Source organism: Clarias gariepinus, chromosome 2 (assembly GCF_024256425.1).
Source record: "Clarias gariepinus isolate MV-2021 ecotype Netherlands chromosome 2, CGAR_prim_01v2, whole genome shotgun sequence".
NCBI classification, from domain to species: domain Eukaryota; kingdom Metazoa; phylum Chordata; class Actinopteri; order Siluriformes; family Clariidae; genus Clarias; species Clarias gariepinus.
The window spans coordinates 14557141-14575899 of NC_071101.1; the positions used below are offsets into that span (position 1 = coordinate 14557141).

The 18759-nt window shown below is 39.2% G+C and overlaps 1 protein-coding gene across 3 annotated transcripts in view; it reads right to left on the minus strand.

Annotated features, from left to right (window-relative positions):
* The window catches only part of med12 (mediator complex subunit 12), a 42403-nt gene that overhangs the window by 23000 nt on the left and 644 nt on the right, over window positions 1–18759 (minus strand). For all 3 annotated transcript variants that reach the window (XM_053515383.1, XM_053515375.1, XM_053515366.1), the window contains exons 2-17: window positions 10693–10797; window positions 10392–10583; window positions 9651–9810; window positions 9359–9534; window positions 8867–8977; window positions 8456–8728; window positions 7829–7975; window positions 6958–7057; window positions 5933–6069; window positions 5622–5753; window positions 4569–4695; window positions 4168–4397; window positions 4011–4070; window positions 3699–3872; window positions 2613–2757; window positions 951–1069 (exon numbers count right to left, since the gene is read on the minus strand). In XM_053515383.1, the coding sequence (XP_053371358.1) occupies window positions 951–1069; window positions 2613–2757; window positions 3699–3872; window positions 4011–4070; window positions 4168–4397; window positions 4569–4695; window positions 5622–5753; window positions 5933–6069; window positions 6958–7057; window positions 7829–7975; window positions 8456–8728; window positions 8867–8977; window positions 9359–9534; window positions 9651–9810; window positions 10392–10583; window positions 10693–10797 (2388 nt within the window). The remainder of the gene's footprint in view (window positions 1–950; window positions 1070–2612; window positions 2758–3698; window positions 3873–4010; window positions 4071–4167; window positions 4398–4568; window positions 4696–5621; window positions 5754–5932; window positions 6070–6957; window positions 7058–7828; window positions 7976–8455; window positions 8729–8866; window positions 8978–9358; window positions 9535–9650; window positions 9811–10391; window positions 10584–10692; window positions 10798–18759) is intronic.

The following is an 18759-nucleotide window of genomic DNA, read 5'->3' on the forward strand; positions in this document are numbered from 1 at the left end:
ATCTAAGGTTTAACTATATACAGCCAACCCCAAAATTATTTATACCCCAGGCAAATTCTGACTTACAGTTAGTTGTTTTTTTTTGCCCGGAAATGACATAGGCTTCTCCCAAAAGAATGTCACAAATCTGCCTTATCTCATGGGTGAGAAGATATTTGGAAATTACACATATAAATGCCATCTCTGTCAAGCTGTCCTTCACTGCGATCTGCCCTCACCAACATTTGCATCACTGGCTGAAATCATGCGTCTATCTAATGTCATGAAATGTAATAAAAGCTTTCATCTGATGTAACATCCTCAGCCCCCCGACTCCAATGCTGAACACAGGAGTGTCTCCAGTCAGGGTTTTTCTGGGGCTGATAACTGATTACCGAAATCACAATCTGCTCTGATACTGATCACAGGTGTGAGTGTGGAGGTTAAGAACATCCTTTTAAAATAGTTGGGTTTATTCTGTAGCATTGTTTAATTATTTACTATTAATAGCAATAAAACATTCTAAACAGCAGTGCACAAATATAATGATCATGAATTAATCAAATTTAATTGATAAACATTTGGAAGGCAACATATTCCATGCTCTTATTATTTTATGTAGATTATAAAAAAATTAAAACAATAAAACAGCCTATGCTTGACTAAAAAACAAAAAAAATCAGATATTTTATTCTGATATAGTTTCTCCTTATTGCTTGTTTAGCACCTGATAACTTAAGCTTGATCGTCTTTAAATACAAAAAGGAAATCCTCAAATTGTCCTCAAATGAGGATACACACAATAGTATTAATAATAATCTAAATATATTATTAATAGTCTGTAATCTAGAAGTGCTTACATTATCCATGTGCATGTAAACAGTCTAAGTTAAGGAACTGAGAGCTAAGCGTGTCTCATACTGTATATAAACTATCTGAGTGACAGGAGGAAAAAGAGACTAGAGTCGTACCTGAGAGGTGACCTGGTGTTGGTCAAAGTGGGAGAGGTGCTGAAACTTGGAAAAAATGTCTTCCGCAGTGGGAAAGGCCTCTGGCTTACTTTTTTTCCTCTTCTGTCCTTCCTCTCCTCCTGAGGCCAGACAGGAAAAGAGACACATTAATGGCTATATACTCAATTATTAAAAAAAACTTTACTGGTGGAAAACATGGTGTACGTTTTGTTAAAATAAGTATGGGCGCTACACTGCGGTACAATGTGTCCATGATGATGTCTGTCAGAAAAATTAAAAGATTTAATAGCAACTGGCTTAAAAGTGAAAGACAACACACTGCTTTACTCTCACTGACTGCCAGACATTTAGCAGGGAGATAATGAGCAAATATAAGCTTATTAGCATGGAAACGGTCCGCAGATACACGCATCCAATGACAGCTGTGGGTCAGTGATTAGCACAAATGTGTTTGGTTATTGGCAGAGAGAGAGAGAAAGAAAGAGAGAGTGTAAGAGAAACAGAGATAAAAAGGGCAAATAGAGAGGGAAAGACAAAGACATAAAAGAAAGTGGGAGAGAGGAAACAAAGGTAAATGGAGAGAAAGAAACAGAGAGAGAAAGACAGAGTGATGGACAAAGATAAACAGTGAGAGAGATAAAGAGAGGAACGGACACAGAAGAGACAAACAGAGCGACAGAAGGAGAAGCAAGAGACAGATGGAGAGAGAGACAGAGGGGATGAAAGAGAGAAACTGACCTACTGTAATAAAGGTATAGGACGAGAGAGAGAGAGAGAGAGAGAGAGAGAGAGAAAGAGCGCACAAGCAGGACAAAAATATGCTTAAATCAAATAAATTTATAAAAAAGTTTAACACCATGGTTACTAAAAATGTTAAGTGGGGAAAACTTCTCAATATATCTGTCTAATCAATCATCGCTCCAGGTGTGTTCTGTCCAGATGTGGCCTAATATTCACAGCTAACAAGTGCACCTGGCTGACACTCCAGTCTAATCCCCAAAGACAATGACACTAAAGGGAAGACCTGAGGTTTAAACCCCCCGAGGCTGGTTATAACACCTCTACTAAACCCCACAGTAAACTGTTCGAATGATGGACTTCTGTGTTTTATTCTACAATAACAATGACGATGCACTTTTCTTTTTTTTACCTGATTAAAGTTGCTCACTTTAGAGGTGACAGTTTGGATCCAAAGCGACACAAGCTTTGTGATTGGTGAGTGTAAAGCAAACACAAGGACCACACAATTTACACTGAGAGAACACCATGAATTATTCATCCTTTCAATTATTCATTAAGCTTATAAGAAAGACAGCACGGATTTAGTTCCCCGTGCCTTCAATAACGTTGCTGAATATTTAACAGGGGGTTCTGTTAAATCGCAGACCTCAAGTGTCAAACAAACGTGTCTGTCACGATAAATCAGGCCACCTTTTAACCTGTAATAATTTTGAACAGCTTTACTGCAAATGAGAGGAATTGGGCTTGAACTCATTCAAACATGTGGAATTATTCAGAGATTAGATATCCTGTGGGTCTGATGTGTCGCTGTAACTCAGATTTACAACTTCATCACACTCACATAGTGGAGCAAGCACCCTCTGCAGTGCACTGCATTATGCGAGGTGTGTGTGGTGTGTGTGTGTGTTGCCGTGTCAGTACCAGTCTCGGCTGTGCTCTTGCGGTTCAGCACTTTCAGGATGTCTTTGGTGATCTTCTTGATGGCGTGCCGAGCCTCGTCTCGTTGCTTGCCCACACCGTACAGAACAACAAGACGCTGGTTGCATTCATGACTGGCACTTTCCTCCTGTAATACACACAGGGGCATCAACAAAAAAAGGCAAATCATGGAATAAGCCCCCACCAACCACCAGCACCAACCCACCAGTCAATAAACCACACCCACCAACCACTAGCACCAACCCACCAGACAATAAACCACACCCACCAACCCACCAGTCAATAAACCACACCCACCAACCACCAGCACCAACCCACCAGTCAATAAACCACACCCACCAACCACTAGCACCAACCCACCAGTCAATAAACCACACCCACCAACCACTAGCACCAACCCACCAGTCAATAAACCACACCCACCAACCACCAGCACCAACCCACCAGTCAATAAACCACACCCACCAACCACCAGCACCAACCCACCAGTCAATAAACCACACCCACCAACCACTAGCACCAACCCACCAGTCAATAAACCACACCCACCAACCACTAGCACCAACCCACCAGTCAATAAACCACACCCACCAACCACTAGCACCAACCCACCAGTAGTTAAAAACCACACCCACCACGCACCAACCCCCAACCAAAGCCCAGTAACCCACATACTCCTACACCCACCAGCCCAGACCTATTAACCACCAACATCCACAGACCAGCCCTTTTCCACAGCCACCACCCACCATGCACCAACCCACACCCACCAGCCAATAACCACACCCCCCAACACCCACCATGAATATGACTGCACACTCATGCCTACAACCGCATCTGCTCAATGCTGATATTTCGCACCGCAGCATTCCCTCTCGTGGTATTGCTTAAATACATATTTTTCCCTACTTCGTTCGATTCAAGTTGAGACAAATACCAGTAATACCTGTATTCACCTCCTAGAATAGAGGTGACTATTCCAGTTTCCCTTCCATTTCTATCACTTTCCCATGAACATGCATGTCTAAACATTGGCATTCCTAAACACGGTACGTAAATGGACCTCACCTGAGGGATTGGGAAGTGCGTGGCGTACTGGATGTGGCGCGGCTGCTCATACACCTGCGGGAAAGTCGGGTCCAAACCCTTCTCCTTGGCCGCAGTCTTCCCATCCTGCTCTGGGGCAGCTTTCTCTGGAGAGGGGCTTCCCTTCGACTCACAGTGCATTGGCGGAGAAAACATCTGCTCATAGGGAAGGGAGAACGCACAGTTTAGGCACTACAACGATGAAAACTTTCTCATCAGAGTATATTTTAAACTAAGGATAGTGCCGTCATTTAAGTGCTTTTAAACAAAGTTGACAACTTGTTTACACCCCACCTCATCAAAATTGGCGCTGGAGTTGTTATCAATTTCCATGGGTTCAGACATACCAGTGTCCTAAAAACAAGAGTAAGGGGAGAAAAAACATTAACTCCCCAAACTAGTCATTCAAAAACAAAAAAACACCACCCAGTTCAGAATACACATCACATGCCTCCATTTTAACTCCGCTTCCTGTGTCCTGCTCTTTGCGTTCTGATTCGTCAGAAGGCTCGTCGCTTGGGGAACGCGGCCGGGGAAGGTGGGAATCCGAGGCCAGGTCGCCCCGGGAGATGAGCGTACACATGTAGATGTTGTGGGAAAAGACATCGTGACGAATGAGCTCACAGAAGAGCAGCACCAGGTTCGAGAACTCCACGCGCTCGCTCTCATTACCGGGCTCCGCTGCACAGAGACGGACAAGGAGACAAGGCATGGTTTACTCATGGCTGTAATACCTACACTTAAACGCTCCAATACAGAGGCACAACTGACAGGACACACTCTCTCTTAATAAGATGCTTGTTTTAATACGTAAATGAGGCAGCTTGCTGAGGCGGTCTGTGAGGAACTCACTGAGGATCGGGGCCTGAGTGTCTAAGAACTGCAGCAGGACGTCCTGGAAAACGGGGAGGGTGGCAGCGGACAGCGAGCCGGACGACACGGAGCCCTTCTCATCCACCACCTCCGACTCACCGCACCTCTGTGAGGGTACACCAGTGACAAGGAGGAAACGTATTCATTAAAGATTCAAAAAATATATATCTGATTCAGGAAAAGTATCAAAGTTGTCACGGGAAATAACACACTGAACCCGGTAGCTTAGAGCATGGCGCTTTAAATTCCATGTTTTAGATTTGTTTTTCAGCTTTTGACATCTTGTCTTCCCTTTCCTTTCTTTTAAACCTCTCCCTATCCTTGTACTCGAACCTGTCCTTACTTTTCCTCATCGTCTTTTCTTACCTCACCTCTTTTTCTCCTAACTTCAAATCTTTCTTTTCTCTTCATTCATTTCCATCTCCTTTAATTCTCTTTTTATTTTACACACATTCCATCCTAATTTTTATTTCATTTACCTTTTTCCTTTCTTATCTTCAATTTTCCTTTATTGCTTCAGTACATCCTTTTAAATTTTTCCTTAATTTTTCCTAAGCTTTTCCTTCTTTAGTTTTCTTATTTCTATTTACACCCTTTCCATCACTTCTTTAATTTTTGTTACTCCCTTCATTTTCCCATCTTTGATTTTAATAATTTGTCTTTTTTTCTCCCCTTCTTTCATTTTGTTAACTTTTAGTTATCTTTCCATCTTTTCTTTTTCATTCTCTACATTCATTTTATTGCCTTCCTTCAACTTTTTCCTTTTCTTTCCTTCCATCATTATCTTTTTTTTTATTTATTTTCTTCCATTATTTAATTTCCCTTCTTTAATTTTACTTTATTTTCCTTCCTAAAACCTGAATGATTGGCTAAAAATCAGTGGTTAAATAGAGATTTCATGTTTCTTTCAATTTGCAATGTGATGTTTGTTTGTTTTTGGCATTTTTATGTCTACAGTAATGCAGCAATACAGCATATCCACCATTATACAATACAATCTTAATAATCAGACAAATAGATAGAAGTGTTAACCTCAGCCTCGATCTCGGTCTGCCTCTTCTCTAACAGCTTGGCCACCACCATGGCTCTGTGCCTCCCTGAGCGCTTACAACACACAGCCCACTCACACAGCAGCGTGACCACCGCGTCGTCATCCGGACTCATCTTTAAAAAATAAATAAATAAATAAATAAATACACACTACAGGTTAAAACAAATACGGATCCATGCAAATGCAAATAATCAGACAATAAACATCATTTCCAGTCACTACACCAACACAACTCTCACATCATCCTGTCCAGAACATGAACTCCTACAAATGAAAGACACGACCTCATTACCTCATGTCCGTCTTTACTCTGGCCTGACCCAAAGATTCGGTTGTAGAGCGAGTCCAGAGAATTACTGAAGTCAGACTTCTCAAAGCTGTGGTTGTCCAGAACCTCCAGTGTGTGCAGGACTCGACCGATTGTGAAGCCTGTCCAGACACAAAGACGGACAACATTATGTTTCCACACAGGCGCTAAATGAGGAAGCACCTTTTCATTAATTCTTTAGAAACCAAAACAGGTCAAACTTTTAATGTACTGATTTGACAGAAATGTGAAGCATGCAGTTAAAGGAAAATAATCACTGATGAGTTCAGCAGAGTTACTCTTAAAAACACAGATTATTTTCCCATAAAAGCAAATCTTAATGTGTTTTATTCCTCTTATACCAGTGCGACAGGTCTGCAGTGCTTATTCATATATTAAACAATCACTAATAACTTATTTTATTATCTGTTCATAGTCACATTTAAGGTTTTGGAACAATGAGTTACTTCGTGTTATCACTCAAGTTGAGAGCAGATACACACTCTGTCCTTGACTCGCCCCCCCTGATATAAGTAAGACAAAAGAAATACGGCTTTAGGTTTCTCTGTCCACTTGTCCTACATTCACAATCCTACTGATTGATCCAAAGCGCTGGATACTGAAGACTCCTTCTATAAATGTTAAATTGAAAAAGAGAGAGGGATAAAGCTTTTTTTTTTTAATCTGTTCATTACTGATCTTAGTCTACATTGGGCATCTACCATAAGAGCACTGGAGGAGGAGGAGGAGTTGTTACCATAGCAACGACAATACGTGCATTAATATAGAACTGTAATTTGCCTTAAAGCTGTAACTACTGTCAGAGCTGCTATTGTAGAAAATTATTCAACCTTCTGACTAATCACGCTAACTCTAGCATAAGCGGACATTAGATGAGCGCCGTGAGGAGGAGGGGGGGGGCTGAGGGGGGCGAGGGATGCATTAAAAGACAATCCAGATCAATCAATCCAGGGGTGCAAAACCGATTCATGAACTTGCGCTGAACTTACCTGCTGTTGTTTCCTGACATTTATCAAAGGACCAGCGGAACTCCACCGCCTGCCCTCTCTCTTTGATCTGCTCCTCGATTTCCCTCAATGTAGCACGGACCTATGTGCAGGGGGAAAACAAATACATTCATTCATTAATTAAGTGATCAATCAATTAACTTAAAAAGAAATAAAAAGCACTGGAAATTTAACCTCATTTCCATCAGTACTGTAACTGTCTCCGTAAAGTTATTACATGTACATTTACATGTAGTACAAAAAAAGTAAGGCCTTCATTCATTCATTCATTCATTCATTAATGACGGGATCACACATCAGTAGTGACAACCATCCAAAGAGGATTAAAAGAACCAGGTGAAATTTGTCCAATCATAAACTGTCTGGTGTTTGCACGTCAGATTCAGATTCATCAGATTCTTCTTCATGGACATCTCGAGTGAAACCAGATGTCTTCTATTTGCCTCATTCTGATATGCTTTTCTGTTCACTATAGCTGTACAAAGCAGTTATTAGAATTGAGTTACTTTTGCCTTCTAGTCAGCTTGAGCCAGTCTGACCGTTCATGAACTTTCTTATCAACAAAGCATTTCTGCCGACAAAACTGCTGCATTCTGACTCCAACCGTTGGGTGAAAATCCCAGTAGCTCAAATGTGTAATGAGATAAAAATGTAAGTCGCTCTGGATAAGGGTGTCTGCCAAATGTCTAAATGTAAATCTTGTGGACGGCCTTCCAAGAAGAGTGGAAGCTGTTATAGCTGCAAAAGCTGGACCAACTCTATACTGAAGTATACGCATTTGGATATAATGTGCTTGCAGGTTTGGCCAAAGTGCCCTAGTTTGTATAGTGTATATAAACTATTAAGTGAATACCTGCTGGTTGAAGGTGCTATTGGCGCCTGGCATGGGCAGGTTTGAAGGGGCGATGGGCAGAAGGTCCAGTGGAGATCCGGTTTTGTTCCGGCTGTCTGTTAGTGAGTAGTGCCAGACCAGAGCGCTAGGACAGCACAGCACAATGCTCTGCACAGGTCAGAGACAGGAAGAAAAAAAAAACAACAGTTAATGCACTTTTTGATAATTAGCAGCAAATTTCGATCATTACTCCAGACTGAAACGCAAACAGATGACTCTCATTTCCATAATTTTGACCGGTGCCTATGGGCCGTCATTATGAGCTTCATTACAGTGCCTGGATGATAAATTCCTTTAATTTAAACTGCTGCGTATAGGCAGGGGGGCTGGAGCTGATCTCTTGGACACAGGGTTCTTATGAGAAGGGTTGCTCGTTAGACCTCGTTAGGACTGCTTCTGAAAGATTTCAAAGTGTCTTCAGAAAAGTTCGGGTCTTTTACAGAAGAACAAGAAGAAATACTTCCTCTAAAAGACAACCCGTTTAAACAGGACCTAACAGATCTCAGGAGTAAGGCTAGTTGTGATCATGAGCTGTTTGTTGCTGATTACGCACGCAACTTCAAACACAAAAGTCAATAAGATCTGCACCTGGAGCATGCAGCTGAGTCCGAACACCACAGGCCGGTGCTGAGGGCAGATGTAGAAGTCGGTGAAGGGCGTTTGGGGCTGGGTGGCTCCTGCTGGCTGGGAGGTGGGGGTGGTGGGTAGAGCGTTACCCGGCTGCCCGGCGATGCCATGTGGAGGGTGTCCTCCTGAGCTGGGTCCTATACTCCCGTCACTTAACAGCAAGTTTAGGCGGCGCGTGCAGAAATATGCCAGCCTCCTAGACAAATAAGCCGACTGCACAAACTCCCCGGAGTACTGGACATGGCAAAAAAAAAACGACACTCATTTCAATAATTTCACATGTGATAAAATGAGACGAAGGACATTGGATCGGTGCTAGTTCTGACACGGTACAGTGTTAAAGTGAGACTCGCTTTCACTACACCGACCAACCTGTAAGAGGAGCGGCAACAACAGTTTTAGAAGCTCGTCCTCTCCTGGACGAATCTTTTCAAAGCATTCCAGGACCCACGTCAAGAACTCGTGTCTGTCTAACATGCCGTCCTGTAAGAGGAAGAAAAAACAAACAAGTCAAAACCAAAATACAGTACTTGCTACCTTCCTGATTTTTTTTTTTTTTTTTTGCATATTTGTCACACTTAAATGATTTGGATCAAACTAATTTTAATGTTAAGAACACCCTGACCAAATATTTGCTTTCCTTTGTAAAGAGAAAAAAAAGCCATCCAGGTCCTAGATAAAAGTGCAAGGCTTTCTTTTCTACCATACAAATATTTTTCTTTAACTTTTAATTTTGTATTGGAATACTGATGGTTGGAAACCAGAAATGTTTTTGTACCAATTCGATCATAAACTTAAAGAGGAAAACCTATGAAGTCTAAGACAAGTAAGTGAACCAGAGCACCGCGACACAACCGAACTCACCTGAAACATGAACATGGCCAGTTTCTCATTGTACTCCCACTGCTTCATTGCCGTCTCCACCTCGGCCGGAGGCGCAGGCAGGGGAGAGCCGCAGCTCTGGCTGGGAGACTGCCGGTAAAACTCGGCCACCTTCTGCAGCTGCTCACAGAGGTACTTCGTAATGATCTGAGTCCATTCTGGGGGAAATTAAATCGAGAGAGCATCTAATTACTGAGCTGGACAACGAGAGACCTTCGAACCCCAACTGAGGATTGTAGGAATGAGACTGAACGGCACTACAGAGCACGGTTACCTATGCACGGGTCGATGACGTGCCTCTTCTTGACTTTAGTTTCGGTTATGGCAGCATGATAAGCACACGTCATTTTGATCATCCAGGCGGAACGCATGACTGGGACGGAGTATTTGGCCAGATATCCGAAAACCTCCTCCTTCTTACTGAAGATAGGGACCTGGTTTGTTCAACAAGAAAGCACACAGAAAAACAAAGACAATAATAAAAAAAAAAGATCAAAGAGAATTAATTATATACCTACAGGATGTTCATGTGCAAGAGCAGGATTAAATCATCAAATCAGAAATAATAGAAAGGTTAATTATACAGGATGGGTCATAAGTTTCCATACATTGGAAAAATACATTTAAGAATTGTTATAAATTTATATTTTATATATGGCACTTAAAGGCCATGGTGTATCAAGAAAAGACAAAAAAAAAAAAATTCTCCCTCCACCAAAATATTTGTTTAACAAAGAAAACATCCAATCTTTTTTTTTATCGTGAACTGTAAGGTTCGGATTATTGTGAATTTTTTATTGCGAGTGTAAATCTGTGCACTTTCACAAGCAGTCATATTTGTAGGTAATATTGTACGTGCTACCCGGACAAATAATAAAGCTGAACGCTTTAGATTAAAGCTGACTGTGCAATCTTGTCTCTGGGTTGTGTATAGACACCAAAGTGGCAAAACATAAGCGCAGGAAACACACGGCACCGCTGAAGTAAAGCTGAAATCCATCAGACGAAATCCAACCTTCTTAGCCAGCTGAGTGAGCGGCTTCGTCCCGGCCAAATCTGTAAACCAGTTGTTGATGGAGCTCTGCGACCTCGCCGTGACCAGCCAGAAGTTGTCCTTCTGGTTGACCTGTGGCTTCCTCTTCCCCGTGTCTGGGAAGGTGTTGCATCGCAGTTTTTCTGCGATGATGCTGCTGAAGTTTGAGCTAATCTAAAAAAAGAGGAGCGAAAACAAGTGCTCTACGTTTAAAAACAGCTCTGTAAATGACCACACACACACACACAAACATGTTTAATGACGACTGTTTTAAGGGACTTACCTTAGAGGGGTTAAAGTTGACATTTTTAGCGCTACCATGCTCGTCCCCTGATACAGCTGGCTGGTTGTTGAAGCCCTGCTTCACATTCAATGCAGTCAATTCATCCTAAACGACAACAAGTAGAAACATTTTGAAGAATAAAAGACTTCATATTGAATTGTTTGTTTTAAAGAACTTTAATTGCAGAAAATATCAAATTATACTTCTTATCTTGACTGTTATTTAAATTAACTGGCAATGTCATTGAAGTATGGAATCTCATAATTTTGTCCCAATTCTTTTGGTCTAAACTGTACACTTTATGATAATTTGTCTGTGTATGGTTTATTGCCATATCAGCTTTACAGGCTATTTCATGGCCAATACAAATTAAACATTCAAGCAATTTATACGATCCAATATAATATTAAGTTATGGATATAAAATGTAAAAAAACATACTGGATAAATAATAAATATATGGCATTGGCCATAAGGTTCTTTAGATGCACTTTTGCCAGAAATTGTAAAAGTTATTCTGGCTTCATCTTGCAAAATAAGTTCTTTTAAGTTTGTTCTGGTGGAAATCATTTTCTTACGGCATTAAAACTTGGGCAGATCGAAAGTATATGCTTTATAGCCGGATTAGTACTACAGCGCCGACACTTTGTAGCTTTCTCTCCCTTGAATAAATATGCATGGGTCAAACTCGTATGGCCTATACATTGCCATGTATTTATACAAGATTTAGATTTTTTACCAAAAATTTGTTTCTCCTCCAATGGTAATAATAATAATAATAATTATTATTATTATTGATGTGGCTGTCCCGAATGGCATGGACATCAAGGAAACTTAAAAACGTAATTTCGAGACCTCTATATTTACTATCCTGTGAACATGGAACAGGAAAATGTGCGATTCCGTTTGTGATCAGAGCATGAGGAACGATCAGACAAGGGCAGCAAAAGTTTCTGGATGAAAGTTTCTTCCAACAAACAAAAGTGTAGCAGAACCAAAAAAAAAAAAAAAAGTAGTACTACACGGTAGTGATGCGCGGGTCGGGTATTCTTCCAAACCGCTTTTATGAAATTATTTGGCCCGCCCCAACCCACTCTATCTATTTTTATAACCCGCCCCGCCCCCGCGACCATTAAATAGACATACTGGGCATTGTAATTCAAATGAAAACAGCCTTTATTTCAGCCTGAAAGTGCTTGGAAACATCGCCCTGTAAACGGTTATATTTTGAGACGTGCCACTGTCGTCCTTTTTCTAAGACCCCCCCACAAATATGTCTTGACATACTGGAAGTGCCCGTTTTGTGGCTCTTGTGTTTCTATATTTTTTTACACTAATTGCACTTTACGTAGCTGATACTGCTGTTGTCTCCTGTTGCAACTATTTCTGAGAACTGGTCCCAAAAATTACATTTAGCAGCCTGACCTTTTTTTTCTTTTAATGATGTAAATTCCCGACCTCTCTTAATTTCTCTCCCGCACCTCCTCTTCCATCTTCACTTTTATTTCTTTGTTTTTGTTGTGACTGGCAGCGGTAGCTGCTTGGCGCTTTTGTGACTTGTCACGTGACGTAACCTTATCAAAGAACTTAATAAAATATGAAAATAGATATTCCCAAATATTTTAGATAGGCTATAGGAAATTGCACGCAACATACATGGATTTTTTATTTTATTTTGTTTTTAATGACCCGCCCCAACCCGCCCCGCAAATAAAGTGACAATTTCTTTACCCGCCCCAACCCGACCCGCGGGTTACCAGACAACCCGCGCATCATTACTACATGGTAGTGCCTACGTACTTCAGAAAAGTATTTTAAATAGGAATCTAAAATGGCTTAGGAACTGTGCGTTCCTGGAAGAAACCAGCTCAACCTGCGTATAACAGCGTATAACACTACTCAGTCTGAGTGCTCTGCTCTACAGGCCGATTTATATTCCACAACTGGATTAACAATCTAAAACTCCTTAAGTAACTTTTATTTTCTGGATTTTTGAGTTGAGTAAGTCTCTTGAATGTCCTGTGTCAAAGCAATTAATTTGATTATTATAAATTCGTTTAGAAATAAGAGTTATATAAATAATATAGAAATAACAGGGGAGATTTATTCAATTATGAATTGCGTTTCATTTGAGTAAAGATTTGCCTTCAAAATGTATTTAATTTTTAAATATTTGGTTACATTTATAACAGAGATGAACCAGTGCGATCAGCCAGTGACCAGAATTGCCTGGTTTTCAGTTTGATTGGCCGTGACCGGTGATCGATCAGCCTCAGATATAAACAATTCTGAGCGGAGAAGTTTTGGAGTGGCGCAACAGAAGTGAAATTTTATGGCGTCACACGTGACTTAAATCGCACGCTAACAGTCAAGTTGAGTTTTGAGACTTTAGAGGCGTTTGAGGAGGTGAAATAGCACAGTTTCTTTATAATCCTACAGTGGGCGCTCTCTACACTATTGAAAAACTTTCGTCCTGTGTGATAGGAGTGAATTAATTGCCAAGTTTGTTTAGAAATAATTAAGGTGGACGACACCGATGCGTGCTGCTTAGTAAAAAATTCTATGTTTACACTTTTTGGATAATTTAATTTTAAGTTAAATTCCAAACTATTGTATTTGAAGTTAGTTTGTACTGTTAAATGCTGAGCTTGTTTTTTTTTTAACTGAGAAAACTAATGCTATAAAACACAAGCTACAATTAATAAAATCATCAAACTTTTAAAAATTGGGTTAAGATTGAAACAAAACCGTGGAAAAATGTAATATCGAGTCCGGATATTTATAAACTTGTGATACTTAAAAATAAAATTAAACCAAATAGGCACCTAGGTAGCGTTATAATGATATAATACCTAGGTGATTCCCATCCCTTACAGTTACATATCAAAGATACAGTAACTGTCGCTTGTTAAAATGTAGATTTTTGTTTTATTTAATTTGAAGATACTGAGAAGAAACTGTAAATGTAAAACTCTTGTATCTTAAGTTAGTTTGTATTTGGTTTAAGTGAAAAAACTAAAGCTATAAGGAACACGCTGCATTTCATTACTTCTGTTCAATTCAGTTGTGAAGCTGGTGAATAAAGCTTTAACATTACGACTCTCTGAAGTATCATGAGGGTTTTAAAATGGTTAAATGGAAAAAATATGTATATTATACAGAACCAGGATATTTATATAATCATTTAATTTACAGAATCGCAAAACAAAAGATACCAGCACTTAGGGGTGGGCGATATACCGGTATACACGGTTAACCGGTAGAAATTTGTCAACCGATAGAGATTTTGGTCTATCGAATCATAAACCTGCGCGACGCTGATAGAAATAAACCGCGCCGACCATCAAAATACATTTTACCCTGCTGGGATGCGCACTTAACAACCAGGCATGGCAAGGCGGAAACAATATTAAACAGTCCTGACATTTTAAATAAATAGTTTTTATAAAATTCAGTGGGTCGCAGGTTTGTAATTCAAGCAGTTTTGGTGCAGCAGCAGTGAGTTTGCTTACTTGTGACAAAACCAACAACGAGGAGATTGTAAAGAAAAAAGGTGCATCGTTTGTGTTGTGGAATTGGTTTGGATATAAGGAAAGTGATATAAAAGAGGATGAAGGTGATTTGCAAGGTATGCAAGTGCACTGTTTTAACAAGTGGTGGAAACACGTCAAACCTATCATCTGAAATCCAAGCATCCAAACAAATATGGCCAAAGTAAAAAAATGCGGCAAACCTCAGCAATTCACAGTTTAAATAAAGTGACATTACGTAAAACAGTTTCTTTGTGTTAGAATTTTTATTTATGCATTTTCAGATACAAGTTGCTATATTGTGATATATATCGTTATCGAGGTAGAAAATTCCTTTTACCGTGATAGAAGATTTTGGTTATATCGCCCACCCCTACCAGCACTTGGTGATAATAGCGTACGGTGATTACTGACTTAACTTTCTCGCCACGCCTCTGCTTTTTACCAGCTTACCGAAAACAGCCAGTTCGTCTAAAGACAACTAAGATCTTGCAAGATAAGTGTGGTTTCCTCGCACAGTAGATGTCACAGTTTGATAAGTTGTTGGATAGCTAGGACTCATAATGAAATTGACAGAACAATAACTGATGCTGTTCTTAATCAGATTCTAGTTGCAGAGTTTTTTTTTTAACACCCCCCCCCCCCCCAAAAAAAAAAAAGTCATGAGAGACACTCACACCACGGCTTGAGACAGAGACTAGTACAGAACAGAACCCAGCTGCAGGTGTAACATCCATGCGAGATCATGGCATCAATAATTCCTGGATGCCGCTCGTCATCAAACAGATCTGCCCATCACTAGCTAGGACTAGACCTCTTGTGGTTCTTTTGTTTGGCAAGTCACGTATTACCAACACTGACCATAAAAGCGTTTATTTATTTATTTTTTTAAGTTATACAAGAACCCAACTTGGGAACATTTGAGTTACGAATTTCCACAGATACGAACGGACCGGACATTCGTACACATGAATAAATGGTGGAAGTAGCAAACGTGTATTGTACAAAAAATAGACGCTGCAGTGCACCAGATACCAATATTTACAATTATATACAAGATTTTTAATTTGGAGGATTGGGGGTGTCAAGGAAATGAGTCGGCCTTACTGGTGTCAATGAATCAATCCGGAAGCATAATGATAGAAAATGGCAAAAGAAAGAATACTAATACTAATTTCGGAGTTCACAGTCCAACACAGGTCAGAAACAAAATATCATCTGTTCAAGCATATAATAAACACTATATGTGTAGCTTGTTATATAAACACTAGACCTGAAGAACCTGTGAGTGAGCAGGCGTTTATCATCAATGTGACTGTTCCTACGAGTCCACTTTTTAATCCCATTACATCTTCCTTATAGCCGTGAGTTAATCAGCTTTAAACTACAGCCAGCACATTCTGGCAATCCGTCACACGAGGACATGCGCAGGAGTATGAAGCACACCATACAGAGAAACCTTTAATACGACCTTTATTAGAATTCTGTCAGAACGTCAGGTTAGTTAGCGCCGTGATGTCTCGACGTGTCGAGTGTGTAAGGTCGAATCAGAGAGTGTATGGCTTTCAGATTTCACTTCAGCAGTGTAAATCACCACCATAGCAATAATGTTAACCAGGAGATAATGAAAATTTTGGACATCAGACGCTTGAGAGACACAAGGAGAGCGAGAGAAAATGAACAATTTTATCAAATAAATTAATTAAAAACTCGAGAATAATAAAACATACAAATAGATAATGTGCATCTTTTTATCAACGTGTTCGGTACAATAAATCAGTAATAATAGGGTCCATTAATTGTATTTATTCATAAGCCGATATTTAATTATATAAATAATAATAATTAATATTATTCATATGATGGGTCAGCATCAAATTATGCTGAATGTTTTTGCAGATATTGTAAATAAATTAAGAACTTTTCTTTAAAAAATTTGAATGTAAAATAATATGGTACTGAAAAAGCTTAAATTTATTCTATTTATCTGTCTATTTTAACAATTAAAAAGCCAACCAGCAACATACAGTGCACAGCCAAAAAATACCTTCCCTTCTTACCCTGACGCACCCATCGCTCTGGAATAGGGTCGATCAGGACTCATCAGACCACATGACCTTTCTCCATTGCTCCAAAAAGTCCACCCTTTAAGCTCCCTAGCAAACTGAATTTGCCTTTTTTCTGATTAGTCTCAAGTTTTTTTTTTAAAACCACACAGCTGTTCAGTCCCCAGCCCTGCGAGTTCCCATCACATGGTGTGTGTAGGAAAATGCTCTTACTTCCAGTATTTATCAAAGCTGTGTTTTTAACCATGCGACTTCACTAAGCGTTTAGGTGATCTCTATTCATGATTATCTGACCACATTTCTTCCACAAAGTTGACAGTTCAGCACGCTCCTCTTCCAGGTTTTGGTAATGTGTTGAGCTCCAGTAATTTCAGATCTCCTAATGGGCGAACATCCTCTAAACGAGTTCTTTTGTGTCATTATTTGCTGTTAGCCAAAATAAATAAGTTTGAATACAAAATGGTGCATTTAAATAGTTATATCACAGTTTAAATCACAATTGCAATGTGATTTACTGATCAGACCATGCAAATGATGAAAAACATTATTGCACGCATCTATAAATCATCATTCATTTATCTTCTACAGAGGGTCACAGGAGGTCTGGAGCCTATCCAAGGAGACTTTGGGCACAAGGTGGGGTACACCCTGGACAGGGTGCCAATCCATCTTATTTCTCTACATGTTTTTGTATTTTTATAAATCATTTTTCATATTTTTTCTTTTAAACCGATCATTTGTACAATACAAACAATACATAAAGTCCAGAAATAAAGATCAAGTAATTAAAAAAATAAGAAATCTGCACTAGTCGGACGCATGAATATAAAACAATAGATTTACAGTTTAAACAAAGTGCAGCTATTTCAATAACCTGAAGGAGGTTTGGAAATTTTCTTTTGTCCAGGAATCACTGACCAAGTATCGGTTCTATTCAGATGCTGATGCTTTTCTGATAAACATGAATAATTAATGTACTAATAATCTAGCACTTTTTCTTTCTTTTTTCCACACAATATACCAGATCATAGTAATAGTTTACTGTGTATAGACAAAGTGTGGGGAAGAAACAGAATGAAAGCATGACACAGCATGACTTACTTCAAGGAAAGGAAAGTAGACTATGGAAACTGAAGATGAATGGAGAGATCAATATATGTTTATTCTTCCCGTGGGAATAATAAAACATATATTGAGATATAACAATATAAGAATAATTATAATTATATATAATAAAAAATATATATATATTTTATATATATAAAATAAGATAAAACAAGGGTCGTTAGAGCAAACATATCCGCCTAAGTCTAAGATGACGCCAGGTAAAATACCCAAACTGAAAGAGAGAGAAACATTACTGCACACATTTAAATAATCTTGCTTCTTTTTTTCTTTTAACAGGTTGATTGTATTAGAGTTTTGCGCTCCTAGGGTGTGCGAGTTTTACACAATTTATTCGAGTATGGTACATTAAAACAGTTTGGACATAAGTTTGGATTTATTTTATACTTTCTATGGCAACCCTGGAAATTTCCCAAGCAACAACAACAACCAATTATTATTCTACGGCACGAAAGTCACATTTAAAAAGTGACATTCAGAACTTGTCTGCGTCAGAGGAAAGCCAAGTTTACATTTTTTTTTTACGTTTTTTTTTCTCATTTAGTGGAAGATTTAGTGAAGACACAGCACCACAGGTTTCAAAAACGTTAGCAAGCATGGCAGCAAAAAGAAAAGGGAGTCGATTTTAATTTAGTTTTTAAAGCAGTCGAGAGTCAAGAGGAATCATAAATTAAAGTTAAGTGAGGTTTAACATCTATTTATTTTATATTTTACTTCATGCTTTTTTCTAATTTTTTGTTTTTACATGCAAAAATATGATTACAGTGTTGGTCGTTCGTAATATTTGTAATATCTTTGGGTGGCTGGAACAGATTATTTGCATTTGCATTATTTCCTATTGGAAAATGTGTTTCATTTGCAAAAAAACAAAAACAAAAAAAACATGAAGCACCATGATGAAACGGATGAATGGTCTCATGAAGACCTTCACAGGAAAGCAAGACCAAGACTTACTTCTGCTGCAGAGGAGAAGTTCATTTAGCCTCAGAAATCACAGATTAACAACCAGCACCTCAGATTAGAGCCGTTATAAAGGATTTACAGAGCAGAAGTAGCAGATACATCACAATATCAATTGTAACATTTCTTTCTACATTGTAAAACAATGTTGCGATATTTTCCTTTGAACAGTGGATATTGAGATGTGTCTGCTAGTTATCATCTATAAAGCAGTGTGTTAGTAAAATTTATCTGCACTACAGGGCCTGTTTAACTCCTGAGGTAGATCACTTTAGTCATTCTTTTAAGTCAATATGCAGGAGAGTTTCTCTGAGACCAAGACACACACCATACACACCATACACACACACACACTGAGCAACAGAGCAAAGCCGAGAGAGAGCTAGC